This window comes from Bos indicus x Bos taurus, chromosome 3 (assembly GCF_003369695.1).
Source record: "Bos indicus x Bos taurus breed Angus x Brahman F1 hybrid chromosome 3, Bos_hybrid_MaternalHap_v2.0, whole genome shotgun sequence".
NCBI classification, from domain to species: domain Eukaryota; kingdom Metazoa; phylum Chordata; class Mammalia; order Artiodactyla; family Bovidae; genus Bos; species Bos indicus x Bos taurus.
The window spans coordinates 74,344,778-74,369,314 of record NC_040078.1 but is presented as its reverse complement, the minus strand read 5'-3'; the positions used below and the strand labels follow the sequence as shown (position 1 = coordinate 74,369,314).

The following is a 24,537-nucleotide window of genomic DNA, read 5'->3' as shown; positions in this document are numbered from 1 at the left end:
TAGGTATCATAACATAAAGTTATATAACAGAAAATAATAAGAAATTATATTCTAACCATTTTCAAGGTTTCATTTTTCAGGTGGGATGTTATTTTTTTAATTGATTTTTTTAAAATAGCTTGGTTTTAAATCTCTCTTGTGGGATCAACACAAGGCAGAATGAAAATAAGCTCTGTGGAAGGCAAATGTGTCATTGGAAGAGATGTAATTCTTTATTTAAATAATGGTCCTTTCATTTTTCAACCTGTTTTTGGCAAATAACCTATAATGTTCCTCTTCTGGTTAGGATTATGTTATTTTATTATTATTATTTTTGCCCCACATGATGCCAATTTTTTAAAATGATTGCAATTCTTTTTAATAATTCTACCCCCCCCCCCCATTATGTTGATTTACTGTTATGGGCATACAATGAGATGTCAAGGAATTTTGGCATTCACAGGGAAGTAATTATGTTGATCTAGCTCCAGTTTTGGATTTTAGCTTTCTAACCAAACATGGAAACTTGTGAGGTTCCTTAAATCACAAAAATTCTCTCACAGCAAGAATTCTTAACCTGTGTCTATAAATTTCCAGGACATCTGTAGACAGAATTTAGGAGGACTTAATCTCTGACATGATAAAAAAAGAAATTCTGTGTACTTTCTGTGAGAAAGAGATCCAAACCTTTCACCAGACTATTAGAGGTGTCTCTGACCCACAGTGTTTAAGAACTAGTGTTCTATTTGGCGTGCATGCTGTGCTAAGTCACTTCAGTAATGTCCAACTCTGTGCGACCCTGTGGACTGTAGTCTGCCAGGTTCCTCTGTCCATGGGATTCTCCAGGCAAGAAGACTACAGTGGGTTGCCATGATCTCCTCCATGGGATGTTTCCAACCCAGGGATTGAACCCACGTCTCAGTTACTACCTCTGCATTGGCAGGTGGGTTCTTTATCACTAGTGTCCCTGGGAATCCTGTTCTACTGGGTACTTCTAGTTAAATCTAACTTTACAAGGCCTCAGTGGTGGTAATGGTTTCAGAATTATTTTCTTCCAATGCTCTTTTCAAAATCGAATTCCAACAACCTGATATGTAATATTCAAAGCCTTCTTTTAAAAAGATTGCATAAGAATCTTAGGCATAAGCACTGATTATCCATAGTCCTTTCTTAATTTACCTCAGAAATTTACAGTAGATTAATGAGTACCTTCATGTTAATTTTAATTTTGCCCAGAGTTAGGGTTTAAGTTTTTCAACTTTTTATTTCATGCAACCTATGGGTGAATTTAACTCAGATGACCCTCATATCTACTACTGTGGGCAGGAATCCCTTAGAAGAAATGGAATAGCCATCATAGTCAACAAAAGAGTCCAAAAAGCAGTATTTGGATGCAATCTCAAAAACGACAGAAGGATCTCTGTTCATTTCCAAGGCAAACCATTCAATATCACGGTAATCCAAGTCTATGCCCCAACTAGTAACACGGAAGAAGCTGAAGTTGAACGGTTCTATGAAGACCTACAAGACCTTTTAAAACTAATACCCAAAAAAGATGTCCTTTTCATTATAGGGGACTGGAATACAAAAGTAGGAAGTCAAGAAACACCTGGAGTAACAGGCAAATTTGGCCCTGGAGTACAGAATGAAGCAGAGCAAAGGCTAATAGAGTTTTGCCAAGAAAACACACTGGTCATAGCAAACACCCTCTTCCAGCAACACAAGAGAAGACTCTACACAGGGACATCACCAGATAGTCGATACCAAAATCAGACTGATTATATTCTTTGCAGCCAAAGATGGAGATGTTCTATACAGTCAGCAAAAACAAGACCAGGAGCTGACTGTGCCTCAGATCATGAACTGCTTATTGCCAAATTCAGACTTAAATTGAAGAAACTGGGGAAAACCACTAGACCATCCAGGAATGACCCAAATCAAATCCCTTATGATCATACAGTGGAAGTGAGAAATAGATTTAAGGGACTAGATCTGAATAGAGTGCCTGATGAACTATGGATGAGGATAGTGACATTGTACAGGACACAGGGGTCAAGACCATCCCCAAGAAAAAGAAATGCAAAAAGGCAAGATGGCTGTCTGAAGAGGCCTTACAAATAGCTGTGAAAAGAAGAGAAGTGAAAAGTAAAGGAGACAAGAAAAGATATAAGCATCTGAATGCAGAGTTCCAAAGAATAGCAAGGAGAGATAAGAAAGCTTTCCTCAGAGAACAATGTAAAGAAATAGAGGAAAACAATAGAATGGGAAAGACTAGTGATCTCTTCAAGAAACTTAGAGCTACCAAGGGAACATTTCAGGCAAAGATAGGCTCAATAAATGACAGAAATGGTATGGACTTAACAGAAGCAGAAGATATTAAGAAGAGGTGGCAAGAATACACAGAACTGTACAAAAAAGATTTTCATGACTCAGATAACCATGATGGTGTGATCACTCACCTAAAGCCAGACATCCTGGAATTTGACGTCAAGGGGGCCTTAGGAAGCATCACTATGAATAAAGCTAGTGGAGGTGATGGAATTCCAGTTGAGCTATTTCAAATCCTAAAAGATGATGCTATGAAAGTGCTGCACTCAATATGTCAACAAATTTGGAAAACTCAGCAGTGGCCACAGGACTGGAAAAGGACAGTTTTCATTCCAATCCCAAAGAAAGGCAATGCCAAAGAATGCTCAAGCTACCACACAATAGAATTCATCTCACACACTAGTAAAGTAATGCTCAAGTTCTCAAGCCAGGCTTCAGCAATACGTGAACTGTGAACTTCCAGATGTTCAAGCTGGTTTTAGAAAAGACAGAGGAACCAGAGATCAAATTGCCAACATTCGCTGGATCATGGAAAAAGCAAGAGGGTTCCAGAAAAACACCTATTTCTGCTTTATTGACTATGCCAAAGCCTTTGACTGTGTGGATCACAATAAACTGTGGAAAATTCTGAAAGAGCTGGGAATACCAGACCACCTGACCTGCCTCCTGAGAAATTTGTATGAAGGTCAGGAAGCAACAGTTAGAACTGGACATGGAACAACAGACTGGTTTCAAATAGGAAAAGGAGTACGTCAAGGCTATATATTGTCACCCTGCTTATTTAACTTATATGCAGAGTACATCATGAGAAACGCTGGACTGGAAGAAGCACAAGCTGGAATCAAGATTGCTGGGACAAATATCAATAACTTCAGATATGCAGATGATACCACCCTTATGGCAGAAAGTGAAGAAGAACTAAAGAGCCTCTTGATGAAAGTGAAAGAGGAGAGTGAAAAAGTTGGCTTAAAGCACAACATTCAGAAAACTAAGATCATGGCATCTGGTCCCATCATATCATGCCAAATAGATGGGGGAACAGTGGCTGACTTTATTCTGGGGGGCTTCACGATCACTGCAGATGGTGACTACAGCTGTGAAATTAAAAGACACCCCTTGGAAGTAAAGTTATGGCCAACCTAGACAGTATATTAAAAAGCAAAGACATTACTTTGTCAACAAAGGTATGCCTAGTCAGGCTATGGTTTTTCCAGTAGTCATGTATGGATGTGAGAGTTGGACTATAAAGAAAGCTGAACACCAAAGAATTGATCCTTTTGAACTGTGGTGTTGGAAAAGATTCTTGAGAGTCCCTTGGACTGCAAGGAGATCCAACCAGTCCATCCTAAAAGAGATCAGTCCTGGGTGTTCATTGGAAGGAGTGATGTTGAAGCTGAAACTCCAATACCTTGGCCACCTGATGCGAAGAGCTGACTCATTGGAAAAGGCCCTGATGCTGGGAGGGATTGAGGGCAGGAGGAGAAGGGGACGACAGAGGATGAGAGGGTTGGATGGCATCACTGACTCAATGCACATGAGTTTGGGTGAACTCTGGGAAATGATGAGGGACAGGGAGGCCTGGTGTGCTGTGGTTCATGGGGTCACAAAGAGTCAGACATGACTGAGCGACTGAACTGAACTGAGAGCTTAAATTTTAGATATAGAGCACAGGACTTGAACTCTGTCAGCAAAATGTATGGTAATAGCTTCATACAAATATTGCAGACTGGCACAAACTCAGAAAGGCATAGGCTGGTAAGGAGACATTTGCCCCAAATTTGATTGCTCTTTAATAAAAAATTATATCTCAGATTAATAAAGCTCTTACAACTCTGTAAGATAGACCAGACATGAAAAAATTCCATTAAAGACAAAATTTGGTAAATTAGTCTCTCTTGCTAAGGTACCTTACCTAGAAATGTAAACTGAATTAAGAGGAATCTTAACATATTTTTTAAGGTCCTGGGAGAAATGGACTGTCTTTAGATATCACTTTGAGAGACATATTACCCTAGGCCCTCTTATCAAGAACAAAATAAGGATTGGAGCATCAATGGAAAAATGATACTTTCTAAGAAATTGTACCTCTTCCTTTGTGAATAGGTTTATGTGATTACGGAAGTGGATCAGGGCCCATGGTGATCCAGGCATTGCTGTACTGGTAGCACCACATTTTTGTGCATTCAGACACAAACTGACATTCTAGTGCTTGCTTCCTTGGGAAAAGCCAGAATGGTGCCTGTCTGGACCAAGATCCCACAGATGACCTTGTCCTGCAAACCCTCACACACATAGCCTCCTCTTGGTGACCATGGCCCTTGCCCTAAGGCAGAGACTCTAAACTATGAGCCAATATGTCCTCTATGGTGCATTTGGCCATATCTGGGGACATTTTTGATTGCCACAACTAGGGCAATATTACTGGCATCCAATAAGTAGCTGCTAAATAGCTTACAGTGTACAGGATACTGTACCCCCAACAAAGAATTCTCTGCCCCAGTGGGCCAATAGTTCCAAGATTCAGAAATCCTATCCTAAGACCTCTTCCCTACTCTGCAAGATTACAGAGGCATGCACTATTCAGAACCACATTTTTTAGTGGGCCACTAGAATTTAATCAGTTTGAATGCCTTGCAAATTGTACTGCTTTGGGCAGAGTGGAATGAAAAAATATTCTAAAATGTGCCTCCGCCTTCCTGGTTAACACCAACTCCTTTCTCAAAAAAAAAAAAAAAAAAAAAAACAACATAGCACTAAGTTCTGTCTGACTCTTGCGACCACTTGAACTGTAGCATGCCAGGCTCCTCTGTCCATGGGATTCTCCAGGCAAGAATACTGGAGTGGGTTGCCATTTCCTTCTCCAAGGGAACTTCCTGACCCCAAGAATTGAACCCAGTCTCTTGCATTGCAGGCAGATGCTTTACCGACTAAGCTACACAGGAACCCAAATGCAAATTAAATGTCACCTCCTACACAAAACTATTTCCTATTTCATCATCACCTTCCCCACATAGTACTTATAGGTTTACCCCAATAGCAGCTCTGTTCAAATTACTTCCCGTTCCCCTACTAGAGTATAAATTCACTGAAAGCAGTGTTTGTTTATTTTAAAATCCTTGTGTCTGTCTTTGCACTTACTAGAATGCTTAGCACATTATAGGTACACAGCAAATATATGTGAAAGAAAAGAACAAGGCTGGAGGACTGGCTTGGATTCTGAGTACCTACCTCCAAAATAGGTTTACTCAAGACTGTTTTAGGGAACTGCCCTCATGATCCAGTGACTAAGACTCTCCAGTCCCAATGCATGGACCCTGGGTTCAATCCCTGGTTGGGAAACTAGATCTCACATCCACAACTAAGAGCTTACGTGCCACAGCTAAAGATTTTGCATGCTGCAACTACAGACCCAGTGCAGACAAATACCTAAGGATGTCTGACTGCCTGTCCTCCAAGGACATGAAACTGAGCAACGTCTTATTTCTGGCACGTAAGATCATCAGCATTTTAGTGGAAATTCTTGGCCTACCAGAAGATAGCCATCATGATGTTTACCTGAAATGCCACAAGACAAAGACTGTAGAGACCATAAGATCTAGTTGGAGGGTTACGTCAGAGCTCTCCCTAAATGCCTTTTCTTAGAGGAAAGAGAGCAAGGTTGACATGTTACTTTTAATAAGCCTGGCTTTGCAGCCTGTGTTCTACAGAACTTCTTCCTTCACCAAAGGAGGAAAAAGTAGAGTGAACTTAATGAACACATGAACAGGGTAGTGAGGTAGTCCAACACTCATCTCAACTAGTAGTCAGCTCACACCAATACCCATGCACAAATCTACTAAAGGAGCTGACTACTAACAAAGACAGTTCTTTTGTTGGCTGCCTATAGATTATATGCAAATGTACAGTGGGAGAATTAAATTTAGGATAATTTATAAATGTGCTTTTGTACTAAAAGCAAAAAAATTGGATTACAACATGAATAGGCATCAAATTAGAGATACCAAGGGAACATTTGATGCAAAGGTGGGCACAATAAAGGACAGAAACAGTATGGAGCTAAAAGAAACAGAAGATATTAAGAAGAGGTGGCAAGAATACACAGAACTATACAAAAAAGATCTTCATGACCCACATAACTGCGATGGTGTGACCACTCATCTAGAGCCAGACATCCTGAATTGTGAAGTCAAGTTGGCCTTAGGAAGCATCACTACAAACAAACCTATTGGAGGTGATGGAATTCCAGTTGAGCTCTTTCAAATCCTAAAAGATGATGCTGTGAAAGTGCTGCACTCAATATGTCAACAAATTTGGAAAGCTGACCACAGGACTGGAAAAGGTCAGTTTTCATTCCAATCCCAAAGAAAGGCAATGCCAAAGAATGTTCAAACTACCACACAATTGCATTCATCTCACATGCTAGTAAAGTATTGCTCCAAATTCTCCAAGCAAGGCTTAAATAGTATGTGAACCGAGAACTTCCATATGTTCAAGCTGGATTCAGAAAAGGCAGAGGAACCAGAGATCAAATTTCCAACAACTGTTGGGTCATAGAAAAAGCAAGAGACTTCCAGAAAAACATCTACTTCTACTTTATTGTCTACTCCAGAGCCTTTGACTGTGTGGATCACAACAAACTGTGGAAAATTCTTCAAGAGATGGGAATACCAGACCACCTGACCTGCCTCCTGAGAAATCTGTATCCAGGTCAAGAAGCAATAGTTAGAACCAGACATGGAAAAACAGACTGGTTCCAAATAGGAAAAGGAGTATGTCAAGGCTGTATATTGTCACCCTGCTTATTTAACTTATATGCAGAGTACATCATGTGAAATGCCAGGCTGGATGAAGCACAAGCGGGAATCAAGAATGCCGGGAGAAATATCAATAACCTCAGATATGCAGATGACACCACCCTTATGGCAGAAAGTGAAGAAGAACTAAACAGCCTCTTGATGAAAGTGAAAGAGGAGAGTGAAAAACCTGTCTTAAAAATTCAACATTCAGAAAACTAAGATCATGGCATCCGGTCCCATCTCTTCATGGCAAATAGATGGGGAAACAATGGAAACAGTGACAGACTTTCTTTTCTTGGGCTCCAAAATCACTGCAGATGATGACTGAAACCATGAAATTAAAAGATGCTTGCTCCTTGGAAGAAAAGCTATGACCAACCTAGATAGCACATAAAAAGCAGAGACATTACTTTGCTGACAAAGGTCCATCTAGTCAAACCTATGGTTTTTCCAGCAGTCATGTATGGATGTAAGAGTTAGACTCTAAGAAAGCTGAGTGCCAAAGAAATGATGCTTTTGAACTGTGGTGTTGGAGAAGACTCTTGAGAGTCCCTTGGACTGCAAGGAGATCCAACCAGTCCGTCCTAAAGGAGATCAGTCCTGAATATTCACTGGAAGGACTGATGTTGAAGCTGAAACTCCAATCCTTTGGCCACCTGATGCGAAGAATTTACTCATTTGAAAAGACCCTGATGCTGGGAAAGATTGAAGGCAGGAAGAGTAGAGGACGACAGAGGATGAGAGGTTTGGATGGCATCACAGACTCAATGGACATGAGTTTGAGTAAACTCCAGGAGTTAGTGATGGACAGGGAAGCCTGATGTGCTGCAGTCCTGGGATTGCAAAGAGTTGGATACGACTGAGTGACTGAACTGAACTGATTGCATTATATTGTGCTATTATTTTGATAAAGCAAATCTAATAAGATTTCAGCAAAATACTTAGTGCAATTATCAGTAAAACATTCCTGACATGAGTTGGCATCAGGAAAGAAAGACAGGGCCATTTCAGAACATTCAACTTTATTTTCCATTGACAAACACAACATAAATAACATACATTTATTTGTTAAATACACAGACTAGCTATGACTTGAATGCCATCAAAATTCTGATGTACTTTTCAGTCTTTTATTCTTTGTCTCCACAATATTGAAGACTATCCTTTCAAACATAGTGGAAGATATGTTTAGATATACTGAACATAACTCCTAGAAACATTTTACATAAAGATGACAAAAGTATACCTTCCCATTTAACCCACTGGAATGGAATGCTAAGTAGGAAAGGTGGAGGAACATACAATTTCTATACTGAGCTTTACATCATTTATTACAGTGTCAATGATTTCAATTCTCACTTAGATACATATTGAAAATAATATATTCATTTGTTGTAAACAGATTAAGATAATCAGTGCCTATTTTTAATTTGCTTGCTTACAGAAATGTTCAACTTTATGCTATCTGTAAAAGATTGTTTTGTTAAAGAAGATGGAGAAAATAAGATATTCTATCTATATACAGGAGGCTTGGGAAGAAAAAGAGTTTGGCAGTCAATGATGACTTGAGTGAATTAAACATTTGCTTTTACAGAAAAGACACTGGCCACTCCTCACTTTGTCCTACTGATGCTCAAGTGTATGAAGATAAATGTGGCCCCTTCCTCTCCTTGCTTCTGTGAAATGGCCTAAAAGGATGAAGAATCTTGACAAGTTGGAAATATATAGGTTTTCCTTCATCTCTTTGTCTTTGTTCTCTGTCCCACCCTCCATGTCTAGTCCATAGGAGTGTCCTTTCAAAAGCTGAAAGAACGTTGAAGTCCATCAGTAAGTCATATGCATTTTCTCCTGCTAAACATTACAGCTTTGGTTTCTACAGAAATTGAAAACCATAGAAAGAAACTATTTTCATATTAAAGTCTGGTGATTGGCAAGCTTTTGGCTAGATATCTGATTCACTTTAATTAAAAGGCCAAACTATTCTAATTCTAAAGCAACTGACAGGGACTTCCCTGGTGGTCCAGTAGTTAAGACTCCGTGCTTCCAATGCAGGGGACCCGGGTTCGATCCCTGGTCGGGGAACTAGGATCCCACATGCTGCGGGGTGAGGCCAAAAAAAAAAAAAAAGAAGAAAAAAAAAAGTAAAGCAACTGACAAAGGAATTTAAGAGCTGATCAAAAAATTTTAGAAGTGCTATCATCTCTAATGCTTGATAAGCATCTAAATGCTTGATAAGCCTGAAAACCTAATTATACCTGATGTTAATCTCTTTCCTTCTTATCTTTACTCCCATAATAAAATTATTTCATTAAAGCAGATATTAAAAAACAGACTCAGATCTGTTTCATAGATTAGTCCATTAGCACATTAGAAATGTGAAACCATTCTCTCTCTTAAAAACAATCCCAGCTTCACCAATAGTAAATATTTGTTACTTTCTCTCCATGAGAAAATGGATAAACAGGCTGGAGGCAAGGGAGCCAGGGAAACAGTCTTCTTTCTAATGAAGAAATTAACATTTCAGTAGATACGAGTTGTTCACGATTTAAAACAAATTGATGTAAAATTTCTGAAAATAGAATAATTTTCATTCTCAATAAAAAATGTGTAATCTATATATGAGCAAATATGGTATATACCTGATTGAACTGCATTTCTAGAGAATCAAAACGTAGTAGGCTTGTGTTATCATAATGTAATGGTTTACAACCCAACTCGTATAAATGGCAAGCCTTTAGGTAGAATCCTCACTTAAGATTTATAAAATAGAGACTCCATAAAATTAAAATTCTGTGCTCTTTCATTATTTAAAAGAGTAGAGAGTAGGGAAGAGTGAGAAAGAAAATGTAAAGCAGCATGTTTTGAAGATATAATTCCATTTGATTTAAAAACTAATTGTTGACCTCCTTTGGGAAAAAAAAACACCTTACTTCTAGAAGTGCTGAAGTCTTTTATAGATGTGCATAGTTTCAGTTTTCCATTTGTCACTGTGAGAACAAAGTCACCCTGTACTGCTCTTTTTACTTTCTTTAGTTTTATTCAAGGTGGACTCAGTCCAAAAAAGGCATTCAGGGAAGGCATGTGAAAGATTTTACTTAGTGGCTACAACACGAATCATTATAAAATTGAAACCTTTTGGGTGAGAGTAATCCAGGGGTAATGAACGTTCACATGTAAATTTGTATCCATATACATGATACCAGTATAATGAAGTTCTAATTTTTAAATTTGCTATAATTCTCTGTTTCAAGATTCATATGTAATCACTACCTGTTAGTTGTCTTAGAGTTTTGAACTGATAGCACATTCTTAACAAATGTGCATGTGAGTTTTAGTTTGATTTTCAAATTTTGTAAATAGACTATATCATAACCTCCATTATGAAACATCATAGATGTATGTCACCTCTTATTAACATTGTATTGCAACTCAGAAAACAGTTCTATCAATATATCCACAGTATTAAATACTCTTTATTTAAAAAATGATATAATCTTATTCATTGAACAATTCTGTTCACTTATTTAGACCTCAGCTTTAGTAGATTTGAGACATACACAATCACAATGACAGAAATAAACAAGCAGCTGTGAAGATATGGTATGCTTGATGACCTAAACTTTTTACAGAGGTAAATCATGGAAACTTCAGTTATTCCACAATAAACTTTTAATATGTTTGTAGTAATAAATACTCTACAGTCTCTCTGTGTCACTCACTTTCTGCTGCTGCTGCTGCTGCTAAGTCGCTTCAGTTGTGTCCGACTCTGTGCGACCCCATAGACGTCAGCTCACCAGGCTCGCCCGTCCCTGGGATTCTCCAGGCAAGAATACTGGAGTGGGTTGCCATTTCTTTCTCCAATGCATGAAAGTGAAAAGTGAAAGTGAGGTCGCTCAGTCGTGTCTGACTCTTAGCGACCCCATGGACTGCAACCTACCAGGCTCCTCCATCCGTGGGATTTTCCAGGCAAGAGTACTGGAGTGGGGTGCCACTGCCTTCTCCACACTCACTTTCTAGTAACCTGCATATTTCAAAAGAAGCTTTGGGAATAAAGTATGAAAATAAATGGGCAATATATGTGTTTAACATTTCAAAGAATATGATTTTTCTATTTTCTTAGCTGACTTAATCCCAGTACAAAAGGGCTATGATTACCGACATGGGGAAGACTGAAAACAGATCACTAATCTGGGGTCAAAACCAACAAAAACATACAAAGTATTAAATAAAAGGCCTAATTCTTGAAAATCTAAGAATACTGCCACAGATTGTCCACCTTATTAATATACTGTTTGGTCAGAGTTTTTAGTTTGTCTATTACTCAATGCCAGTGTGTTCTCAGGGTCTTTTACAGTTGACTTTTACATAAGTTTCTAAAATTTTATTCCATAACATGGTCAAGAGGTCTTTTATATAATAAATAAGTGTTCAGTATATATGTGTGGCTTTAAATTGTCAATCATTTGAATCTGGCATGATTAAATGCTTATGTTTACTTAAAATGACTTGGTATATAGCTTAGGCAGATTTGCTAAATCCTGGGATAACATATTTAATTTCTTCAATTCAAAATATTTTAAAGATATCTACCATACTTATTTCATTTGAAAAGTAAACTGTTCTTATTGGTTGACATGTCATCATTCTCTTCTGTGATACAACATAGCTGAATAAATTCACTGTATGGAAAATCAGAATAGCTTTGTAAAATCTACAATAGTCGATATTACATCTAATTTTACATTGCATTCACGTCTTTTTATTTGGTTTCCTAGGCCTCCGTTTTTTTAAACCAGCATTGAGAAGTTTGGGGATTGTCATAATTTATGCATGCATTTTTTTCCTGCTCAAGACTAAGTATACTCAAGTGAACGAACTTAAAGACTAAGGAACTTAAACTTGGAAACTGATATACTCTTCTGCAGTGACTTTAGATGTTTTCTTCCTTACCACATTTAGGGCTTCTGAACAGCCTGAAATCTAACCTCAACTATCATCCAAAGGCCAATATCATTTAGGACTAACATTTCTTACCAGGTTTTTCATGTACTAACACGTCATATGCTGTTTATGTAATTCTTTCTTTCCACTTCCTTTTCAAGCTTGTTCAAAAACTGCCATCAATCACAGCTACCACATATCCTTGGGCAGGAAACTATTCCATAGTTAAGCATGAGTTTTAGGTTGTTTTGTCTTTATGAATTTCTGTGGTTGGATGAAAAGTGATGTTTCTTTGACTGTAATCTCAATTACCACTTGGGAGTAGTAGTTTCTCAAATTATTAATACAAATGATGTACTTTGTTATGAAGCAATATGATGCTGAACATTTGAAGATAAATTTGTATTTCTGTAATTAAACAAGCAGAGTTCATTCACTTTATCAGCTCGATGGTCTGTAGTCACGAAGCACTTCAACCATATAGTGGGACTCCACTGATGTGCATTTGATTTTGGCAGATAATTATTCATTCATTCACTGAACAAATAGTCACTAAACACTTTCTATATCCCAAGTGGAAGGTGCTGGAAGAAATAACCCATTCAAGCTCGCACTACTCGAATCTATGCTGTGTATGTGTCTAAACCTAGGACCTAAAGCCTCTTAATTATAAGGTCATTTAAATACATTTTTTTTTTAAGTATATAGTTTTGTCTCATCCTCCATGAGGTGACTTGTGGAATTATTCAATTCTATGGTATAGAGAAATTTTTAAATGTCCTTTTAGTATAGGTTATTTGTCATCATTTTTTTCCCAAAACCTAGACTAGTGGAACCACCATGAGTTACATAAGCATTCTCAGCAGATTTTGCCTTCTCACTCAATTTGACATGAGCATTTAAATTGATTCCTCCTAATTGACTTAGCCTAGTAAACATATTAATCTAATAGATATTTTGCACCTTTTAAATTAATTCTTCCCCAGATGCCTACTGAATACACACAAAAAAAGGTAGTTACTATAAAGGAGTATAAATAAATTTCAAGTTTCTTAAAACTGGGAAAACAATAAAGGAAAAAGCAAGTTAAACTCTGAATGAGAAACAGTAAGTTTGCAAAACAAATGCTCTAAAGAACAAAGAACATTTTATGTAGGTCTGATTTGAAAGATTGTTGTGTTTGTTGGGGAGTTGTTTTTATTTTTTTAAGTGTAATTCTCAAAATTTAATGTAGTGACCTACTTGTGCCAAAAAGATATCAAGCTTAGCTGTCAAGGTTTGTGCACATAATAAGAGATACATTTTAATAATAAATATTTAGATAGAAACTTTGAAGAGAGGGCAGAGAAAGTGCTGTGAGGTATCAATATTATAATTTCCTTATCCTATAAATAGGCTAAACTATGGAAAGTCTTTATGGAAGCTTTAAAATATTTACTGGTCTTAGAATAGGAGTTAGTATTTAAATACACAAAAGACTGAAGAGAATACTTTGGATGGAAAAATCAGGGAAAATAATTAGCCAAAGTACCTATATTTAGGGCTCAAATCAGTCCTTAAATAGAATTTTGAAAAAAAATCACTTCATTGACTCCCAAGTACAGTTTCATGAATCTTCTCCAGGCTTGTAGGAATTAAAACTGTAATCTAAAGGAAGAACATTGAACAATTTGGATGTTCACAAATTGTCATGTTTGAAATAAATGGAATTAACTGACTCATTCAGATAATGAATAAACCTAATTACCAACCCAACCAAAACAGACTCTGTAAGGTTAGCAGCTAATTTGCATATTGAATGACATTTAAGTAACATCAGTATTGATGAATACTGTGAATATGTTATGTATTTTTTCATCCTAAATCAACATTTTAAAAAAATTTAAGGGGAATAAAAGTGACACAGAGAGAAAGAGAGAGTAAAAGAGAAAGCAGAAGACCAAGGCCTTTGAGCAAAAACAAACTGTTGCCTTGTCTTCAAATATCTGTGTGTTGAATTCCCCACGTACTCAGTATATTAGAATATTGACTATCCCTACACGGCCCCCACCACAGACCAAGATCATTTATAAAAACAAAAGAAGTGCTTTCACCTAATAAATAATCACACATTCAGCTACATATGGGACAGACCCCAAAACACAAGACTGTTATGAATCTATTTTCCTTTGTTTGTGTTTCAATACTTTTGGCACATAGGGGATTATTAATATTTATGCTTCTGAGACCATTTAGGCCTTATATCAAAAATTCTACTTCAATGCATAAATAGCGGCATGCCAGAGATGCCTAAATTCACAGTAAGATTTAGGGCTATTTTTTGCCAAAAGCTGTGAACATGCAAGTTGATTAAGTGTTCTCTTTCATGCTCCTGTCTGTGTTATTTCATTGGATAGTGAGATAGTCGGCACTTTAGGTCCATCATTAAAGTAGCTGGAGACAGCATTTGCTACCTGGCAAAACTTTTGAAGAAGGATCTTTCTTAGCAGCAGATAAACCCAGGGATCCAAGATCTGGTTCAGTGAAGCCAGGCGAACAGCTATTAAGAAGAAGTTGCACTCATCCTGATTTTCTGTGTATGTCTTGCAGTGCTCAACTGACGTGTGATTGAAGATCATTTTCAACATCATTATCTAAGAAAAAGGGACATATTATTATTCCAAAGATTAATAAAGTCATATGCATCTCCCCACATGGTTCTTTGCACATGGTTAGTTTACAATAAGTTGGTTGTTGGATTAAAATGAATAATTCAAGCAACATTTATACTCACAGAACACAGCCCTGAATTATATAAGATATTCCTCTGGATTTTCCCACATTTTTGCCTATTCAACATGAGGCAGATTTTTTAAAAACACATATTCTCTGGCTCTTGGTCCTTGTCAGGCAAAACATATGTAATCTTAAACTTTGGCAGTTGTAACTAAAAAAAAAAGACTACTTAAGAAAAGATAGATGTACCACAGCTTTCTTATCCATTCATCTGCTGATGGACATCTAGGTTGCTTCCATGTCCTGGCTATTATAAACAGTGCTGCGATGAACATTGGGGTACACGTGTCTCTTTCCCTTCTGGTTTCCTCAGTGTGTATGCCCAGCAGTGGGATTGCTGGATCATAAGGCAGTTCTATTTCCAGTTTTTTAAGGAATCTCCACACTGTTCTCCATAGTGGCTGTACTAGTTTGCATTCCCACCAACAGTGTAAGAGGGTTCCCTTTTCTCCACACCCTCTCCAGCATTTATTATTTGTAGACTTTTGGATCGCAGCCATTCTGACTGGTGTGAAATGGTACCTATTATACAGAGTGAAGTAAGCCAGAAGGAAATACATAAATACAGTATACTAACGCATATATATGGAATTTAGAAAGATGGTAACAATAACCCTGTATACGAGACAGCAAAAGAGACACTGATGTATAGAACAGTCTTATGGACTCTGTGGGAGAGAGAGAGGGTGGGAAGATTTGGGAGAATGACATTGAAACATGTAAAATATCATGTAAGAAACGAGTTGCCAGTCCAGGTTCGATGCACGATACTGGATGCTTGGGGCTAGTGCACTGGGACGACCCAGAGGGATGGTATGGGGAGGGAGGAGGGAGGAGGGTTCAGGATGGGGAACACATGTATACCTGTGGTGGATTCATTTTGATATTTGGCAAAACTAATACAATTATGTAAAGTTTAAAAATAAAATAAAATTTAAAAAAAAAAGAAAAGAAAAGATAGATGCAAGAAAGGGGAAAACAGCAGTTACATATTATTAGTATTATCATTATGGCCAGTAGCATTTTCTGAATCCTTACAATTTGCCTGACACTGTGTCAAGTTCTTCATATGCTTTTAATAAATAATAGAAGATAAATACTACTGCCATCTCATTTTTATAATTGTGGAGACCAAGCTTTAATGACATAAAATAGCTGAGTCAGACTTAAACCCAGGTTCACTAACATATTACAGATAGCATTTTACCCTTCTGGGTCTCTACCCAGTCACTGCACATACACCAGATTGTAAATTCCATGAAGGTAGGATCTGGGCCAATACCTTTTTCCCCACTAGTTCATTCCCAGTACCTAGACTAATAATTAGCAGGTTGTGTTCAATAAACACCTGTGAATGAAGATGTGACACATATATGAATATATTAATATATGACATCTATAATATACATAATGTATTTATATTTGAATGAATAAATATTTGTGATTTCCACAGGAGAGAAAAAAAGTGAAGATTCATACACATCAGAAAAAGATATTCAAGCTCATTAGTCTATCAGAGAAATGAATGTTATGACAAAGAAACCATTTTATATTCACTAGTTTGAGAAAAATGAAGCATGACTTTTCCAAATGTTAGCGAGGATGGGCAGCAATATAGACTCTTGCACACAGTACTACCAGGACTATGAGCTGGAGCAGCCACCTCAGAAAACAATCAAACTGTCTCACTTGTTACCTTGCAGAAGTCCCACTCCCAAGAATGCACTGCCTTGAATTCCTGCACCTGAGGTTGTGTGTATGACTGTTCATTACAGCATTGTTCATAACAGCAATAAAAAAGCAGGAACAACCCCAAAACAGGTTCACACTTGCAAGCAAAGAAAGGTGCTGACTTTATTACCAGCTCCTAAATTGGTCTTTCTAGACATGCACAGGTATTAAGCACTTCAAATGTGACTGAAGAAAATTGGGATGTTGGGATATGTAATGATTATATAATGAAATGATAATATTTTTATATAGTGTGTTAAAATACATAATTAAACTTGGCATCATTTGTTTCTTGTTACTTTTTAAAACCATTTTGTAAAATATTACACTAGTAGAAAATTTAAAATTATATATGTGGCATGCATTTGTCGTTCACATTATATTTCGACTGAACTCAAAGTGTCGCTTAAGACCCACATTTATTTGGATGGTCTGTCCTCAGGTCATATATCCCAAACTGAAGGGTTCGAAACATCCCTGAGCATCCTAAACACCCACAAACCTACTATCCACAGCAACAGCACTTACTTTCTTACAGTCACCCTGACTCAACACATCAGGGTCACCTGTGAAACCTTCTTTTACCTCATCCTCTGCAATGCAGTTTGCTCTTTTTCCAGTCTCATCTTAGTTTAGCACTTCCTCTCATCTGATTTATAGTAATAACAGACACCCCAATAGAGCAAACAGATGTCAGCATGACACAAATTCAGCACCCTAAATCCCAGCTCTGATCAAATCCTCATCAGCTATACAAATGTCAACTTGGTCTTACTGGACAGAGTTGTGTGCGTGGTAGTCGCTCAGTCGTGTCTGACTCTTGGTGATCCCAAAGACTGTAGCCCGCCAGGCTCCTCTGTGGAATTCTCCAGGCAAGAATACTGGCATAGGTAACCATTCCCTTCTCCAGGGGATCTTCCTGACCCAGGGATTGAACCCAGGTCTCCTGCATTGCAGGCAGATTCTTTATCATCTGAGCTACCAGGGAAGTCCTACCAGGGACAGAGTTGAGTCACAGGTTAATTCTTAAAACAATCACTGGCAAAGGGAATGGAAATGTCCAGGTTTTGCTTATATTATGGGTCCCTAACTGGCAACCCACTCCAGTACTCTTGCCTGGAGAATTCCATGGACAGAGGAGCCTGGCAGGCTATAGTCCATGAGATCACAAAGAGTTGGACATGACTGTGCGACTAACTTTCACTTTTCAACCCCCAGACCATAGACGGGTACCAGTCCATGGCCTTTTAGGAACCCTGCATAGCAGGAGGTGGGCGGTGGATAAGGGAGCCAAGCTTCACCAGCCGCTCCCCTGGGCTCTCCACACTTACAGTTCCCCACACTCTCATTATCATCTGCACCATTTCATTTCCCCAACCCCCCCACCACGTCTCTTACCGCCCCCCGCCACGCTCCTTACCCCCGCCCCCAGCTGTGGAAAAACTGTCTTCCACAAAACTGGCCCCTGGTGCCAAAAAGGCTGGGGTCCACTAGCTTATAAGACAAAACCATTCTCTGTGGTTACTTCAGTCCTTGACCAATTTATACCTACTATCTGAACAAAATTATGGCTCTATAAACAAAAAGAAGAGAAAAATATGTAGACATATAGTCTGTCATTTCTTTCAAAGAAACTTTTCCCAAGGGATTTATTCAAAAAAGGAAAAATCAATTGGACAAATAAGTGAATGGCCAATGAAGAATAATCTAGTAAGAAACTGCAAACATATAAATATCTAGTATCAGGAATAAAGCTTAATGAAATACAGGTGGTTGCATAATTATATACATGCATATGAATTAAATGAAAAGAACAGAATGTAAGATAGTATCATGTATATAAAGTTATATTATTATTACAATTAAATGTAAAATATGTATTTTGATTTGTGGAAGGCAATGGAATTATTACTATTAAATAATTATTCAATTATTTAAAAATTTTTATGTGCATAAAAACATTTCAAACAATTTAGGAAAGTCTTTTGTTTAAAGGAAATGGATTATTCTCTTCATTAATAAATATGAATTATTATAACCAAATTTATTTAAAATTGAATAATCTAATTAGTATCTTCTGATGCTGGCTCATAGCCCTGTGAACTGAATACTACCTCCCACATATGATTAATGTTTAGGACCTCAAGATGGGGAGATTATCCTGAATTATCTGGGTAGGTTCAATGTAACCACATGGGTCCTTAAAATCTGAGAACCTTTCCAGCTGTGGTCAGAGGGAGATGGATCTAATAATAAAATATGTTTGGCCATTTACTACTTTTCAGGAAGTATTCTGAACCTCATCTAAAATGATTTAAGAATTCACATAAGTTACGTCTTCATTTTCTTTTACAAAATAAAATATTGAATTTCTCCCACTTTGTATAATCAGGAAAATTCACAAAATTACTTATTAAGATGGAATTTCAGTCATTTTATAGTCTTCCTTGATTATTCTAAAATTAATTTTTATGAAGCTAATAATTTAAAATTATTTCATTAGGCTAATACAGGTTTCATATGCCTAACATTGGTTGATCTACTGTAATTTCCTACTGACAATGCAGCGATTATGAAATTATGAAACCAAGCCCTGGAAGCAATAGCTGGCACATGGGGAGAGACACTCGAGCTTTTCCCAGAATTCATGACATGTGCAGAATGAAGATAATTGGAATTAGAGGCAGTGAGTGTGATATTACCATTTCCAAATGGCAGCAGGGATGGAAAATAGAACTAATTTCTTGTGTAATTGTGAACATAAATGCAAGTTGTTATTTAGTCACTCAGTTGTGTCTGATTCTTTGCGACCCCATGGACTATAGCTCTCCAGGCTCCTCTGTCCATTGGATTTCCCAGGCAAGAATACTGGAGTGGGTTGCTATTTCCTTCTCCATGGGATCTTCCCGACCCAGGGATCGAACCCACATCTCCTGCACTGGCAGGTGGCTTCTTTACCACTGAGCTACCAGGGAAGCCCAAATGCAAGTTAGCATCCATGAAAATAGCAAGGAAATGAGTCTTCGATGCTCCTTCAGAGCTTCCATCAGGGAATCCAGCCCTGTCAACACCTTGGTGTCCTATAAGTGTCCTATATTAGACTTTCTTCTATTTAGGGAGCTAAACAGAGATTACAATTTTTGCAAATATTTTTTAGATGATCAGACTTCAGGAGAAAAACTCTGACATCAATACGTAGATTTCTGGTAGATTAATGATTCCTATTAGTCCCATTCTACCAGGGGCAAGGGACAAACCAAAAACAGCATGCTTGGCCACCACAGAAGCTATTTTTTTAAGAAACACACCGCACAATCGCACCTTCAAAATGGCCTCATATAACAATCTGATCAAGAGAGCTGTGAGACCAACTCTGGTTGAAGAGAGCAGTTACTTTTCTGCCTGAATCTTCCCCAGGCTTCATATGACTCTCCCAGGCAGGCCTCTTGCCTCTCCTCTGGTTATCAGCAGGAAGAGAGAGTTCTTTTTGTATCATGATAAGAATGAACACAACCACATCAGTAACCCCTAAATTCTCCATCCCTGCTTAGTGTCAAAGGCAATTACTCTTCTTCATCCTAAAGAAAAAAACAATATTTGTCCCTTCCCCAATAAGAATGATCTTCAAAATGTACCAAACACCAACACTAAAAGAAAAACTGTTCTTTGGGTTTTTTGGTTTATTTTTATCACACAGCATGGTTTGTAGTATCTTAGCTCCCCACCAGAGATTGAACCAGCCCCAGCAGGGAAAGCACAGAATCCTAACCACTGAACCTCCAGAGGGTCCTTTGGAAGACCGTTTTTAATATTCTTTTGGATTTTATTTTACTGCAGTAGGATTTTTTTTAATATAAATTTATTTAATTGGAGGTTAATTACTTTACAATATTGTATTGGTAGGATTTTTAAACACACATTTAAAAACCTTCAGTACTTTATTTCCTGGTTCAAAAATGCCTTGGGTTACAGACTACATGTATCTACTGAAGATGATACATAAGAAAATACAGAACAATTAACTTGTGGGGAGGGAATAAAACTTTTATTTTTCCCTTATGCTCTATTATGTGGTTTTTATGATTTCCAGATTATTCCTAACATAAGTGTGTAAAAGAACTTTCCTTACAGCCAGTTTTATCTATGCTGCTTTGTTTTCTGTAATTCTCTGTTGTCAGGCTACAGAAGAATAAACCTGCTTTACTGGAAACTCCCTGTACAGTGTGATAAATGTGCTGTTATAACACACTCAAACCAGCCTGGGCCCTTTGAACCACTTAATTACATAATTTGAAGGACTTTCATGGAAGGAAGCTTCACTGTAGATTTAAGAAATAACTGTAGTCTTTCTGGTCTGATTACAACTCTGTTCTCAGGTTGCCAAATCATCTCAGCATTCTAGACTCTGTTTCAGAAGCCTTATCTAATCTGAAAACTTTGGAAATAAACAGTTCACACGCATTAAGAAAAGTTACTAGAATGGCATTATTTCATCTTCACTATTATACAGTTTTATTAAATGTTTCAAAACAACAACGGGACAAGAATCAGAAAAAGCAAATCTTACCCTGGCTCTGCCAGAATTTATGACTTTAGGCAAGTCACTTACTCTCTGTGCTTTATTAAATTTAATATTAAACCCTGGGGCTGGACTGGATGGTCTCTCATATACTCTTCTATGGCTATATTTTTTCTGATGAATTCTGGGGCAAAGCTGGAAAATGAATAAGGGTTTAATTTGGAGGAAAAAAAAACAAAGAAGAAGCAACCAAAAGGTAAAAGGTGTAGAACAAAAGACAAAACTTTTCTGTAGAAAAACTTCACATGTGATTTTTGGGAAATGGAGGAGAGAGGAAAAATACAAAGTTAGAAAGTAGACAGTATAAGAAGACAAGGGACAAGATTTATGAAGCTCTAAGGGGAGATATTACAGAAGTTGCAGACTTATGCAAACACACAGATCAGAGATAAAGACCTGCCATGAATCTGACTCAAATCTGTTTCTAGTTTGGGGTCCAGTTACCTAACTTTGGATCTTGATTTCTCTTCTTCTCTAAAACATCATTCATCCATGCTTACTGAGCATCTTCTCACTTAGTAGTGCAGTTGTGAAAATTAAAATGAGATAAGGATAATTGATACTTTCAATCTACACAGCATACCTCTCCCCAGCCCTAGGCTATTGTACTATTGCATAGGCTTCTAGAACAGAATGCTTTGATGTTCAGAGAAAGAACAGGAATGCTTATGGGGAAAAGTACAAGGAAATAAATGCATTATCTATAGGTCTGCTTTCCTTAAAATTCTACCTAATACAGCCATTTCAAAAAAACCCCCCCAAACTTCTAAATTTGCACCTTAAAAATATTTGAAAATGCATAATTATTATTCAATCAATACACAGGAGGGACCTCAAAATTATAAAGAAGCTTGAAGTCTGCCACCACATTATTTGGTACCGAGGAATTACTCTCTCCTCTCAGCTAGTATGAATTGTAAAATCAGTGTGGCTCAGTATAACTGGGTACATGTGTTATGTCTAGATAAATTTTTATCTTTCTATTAGAATAGTCCAAAAATGTCAGTATCAAGAATATAAACTCTGGCTAAAAAGAGGAAGGCAAAAATCTACTCTATAAAAATATTCATTCCTTGGATTATAGATGATGGATTAGCTTTGTAATACATGTCAGAAGGGTACTTTATTGTATTTCAAACTTATGTATCCCAGGTGTCAAGAGAAAGTCTAGACAATATGTCTTTGTCAAAGTGTAAGGAACATTAATCTAAAAATATTTAGAGTTAAGACAGGTTTTTTTTTGTGCCAAAGTATAGTTTCCTTTAAACCCCAAATACTCTATCTTAATACTGTCTTACACTCAGAAAACCACAGTGTTAGTGACAAGAGCAGCTAAGTGGTTAAGCAAGGACTCAGAGGTGTGGGGTAGGTTTTGTGGGCAGGGATATTTTCCTCAGTATAAATATAACAGAAAATTAAAAACAAGTGACCAATAAAAAGACATTGTTCAAATTATGGAACATCTATCAGTGTGCATAATTTATATCAGTGTGCATCTCAATGCTAACATTTAAAATCATGTTTTTGAAGAATAATTAATAATACAAAGAAATGTTCAAGATTTAAAAGTGAAACAAATGTTTATTACATAACATAATCCAAAAGGACAAAACTATTCTGTGTGTATATATAGAAAAATATTAGAAATAGTTAACTTGGAGTAGGAAATTAGGGTCATTTCTATTTTCTTCTCTATATTTTTCTCTGTTTTCCAGATTCTCCACAACATATGTATTATTTTCATACTTAGAAAATAAGCATTCATATTCAAAAAGTTGAAAGCTTAGGTATAAACAATGGCCTATTATATAATTTGCTGGCAAAATTTTAGAACCTAGAACCATCATGTGGTCATTTTAGCTTGAATTCTTAGGTAGTTGATGTGAGAATAATTTAACAACTAATAGGTACAGTCTGAGACTCTATAATGGGTCAAAACATTTAATAGACAAATGTATTTTGGTTTGTTAAAGAGAATATGATGTCTGGCTGTACATTACTGGCCTCTGTGACTCATGGATAGTACAGCCATGGCATACAAGAGTCCCTTCCTGTGCATAGTTAAGTATACAACACAAGCTAATGACTGAGATTCTAACCTGACAACTTCTTCCTTTGTTTCATGTCAAAATGTCACTCTTTTTTAAGACCTATGCTGTGAGACAACATTACCTCACAGAGGGATTCAAATAGACAATCATGTACTTGGGATGGGCACTGGGTAAATACGGGCACATTGGGCTCTCTTTTTGAATTTTTGGTCCCCAATCTCCTTATCTCATTCCCTAGTTAACTCATTTCTCTCTCTCTTTCTTTTTCTCCCTCTCTCTGTCTCTCACTTTTCTACACATCTTCTTCTATCCTAATTCACATCACAGAAAAAATAAGCTCTTTAGGTGCCTTTCACCTTCTTAGGACCAAGATCAGCATCAGCAGCTATCCATTCCTCCTTTCCTCTTGCTCAAACAGAAAAGTTTCTATCTCCTAGCTAAGACTAACCCTCTATTTGTGCCTTGGATCCTATCCTTCATGAATGTCAGAGGTCTTATTTTCTCAGTTACCTCCTTCCTCTTTTATCTTTAACTTTTGGCTTTTCCCCATTATCATTTTACCTTCTGTGGAATTCTCATCTCTTTACAAATACTGTTCCAGAAGTTACAGCTGAATTCTCCAAAAAGTTGTCTATCCTGTTCATCTTCAAGTTTATTCCTAAAACTGCTATAATGTGACCTCAGTGCCCATAAATCCTCAGGAAAGGCTGTTTCCAAGCCAGCCAGCAAGGTTTTGAAATGCCCTGGACACTCACCAGCCTTCCTTGAAACATTCTTCTCTAAAATTCAGGTTGCCTAACATTCAGGATTCTATTTTTCAAACATTCCAACTGCCATTTGTTCTGATTTTCTTCCTAATTTTATCTCTCTGAATGCTCATTTGCAGTCTCCTTTATGGCCCCTATTTCTTTATCAATCCTGAAAATGTTAGCATTTTTTTAGTTCTATCTCGTATATATGGGAAGGAGCCTCTATGTACAAACTCAATGGGAAAACTTTTCTACCCCAAAGACTTCAAAACACATCTATGAACTATAGGCTGTACCTCTTCTCTAATCTCCAGATTGATTGATTTAGGTGCCTAAAGCACAATTCTGCCTAGATGTCTTATGTTAAATTCAGCAAGTTCAAACTGAAATCATTATCTTCTTCAAAGCTGCTTCTCCACCAATCTTCCCTATCTCAGTAAACCCAGTTCCCTAAGACAGAAACTCAAGAATTATTCTTTGTTCACCTTGATTTACTGCTCTATGTTTCTCATCTCTAGCTGTTTCTCTCCCATTCCACCTCATTAGTAATATTATTCACACTCAATCACAAATTGTCCAATAAGTAACTAATATTTTTTAATCTACCC

General features: G+C 37.2%; 1 protein-coding gene across 8 annotated transcripts in view; it reads right to left on the bottom strand.

The window, feature by feature from the left end:
- PTGER3 (prostaglandin E receptor 3) overlaps positions 1-24,537 on the bottom strand; it is a 231,317-nt gene that overhangs the window by 180,021 nt on the left and 26,759 nt on the right. For 3 of the 8 annotated variants that reach the window (XM_027536890.1, XM_027536887.1, XM_027536892.1), the window contains exon 2: positions 14,498-14,677. The exons of 1 other annotated variant lie outside the window; for it this stretch is intronic. In XM_027536890.1, coding sequence (XP_027392691.1) covers positions 14,498-14,677 — 180 coding nt within the window. Of the gene's footprint in view, positions 1-8,108; positions 9,215-11,034; positions 11,144-14,497; positions 14,678-24,537 lie in introns of those variants that run through there. 4 more of the 8 variants (XM_027536888.1, XM_027536893.1, XM_027536889.1 and 1 more) reach the window with 4 other exon arrangements.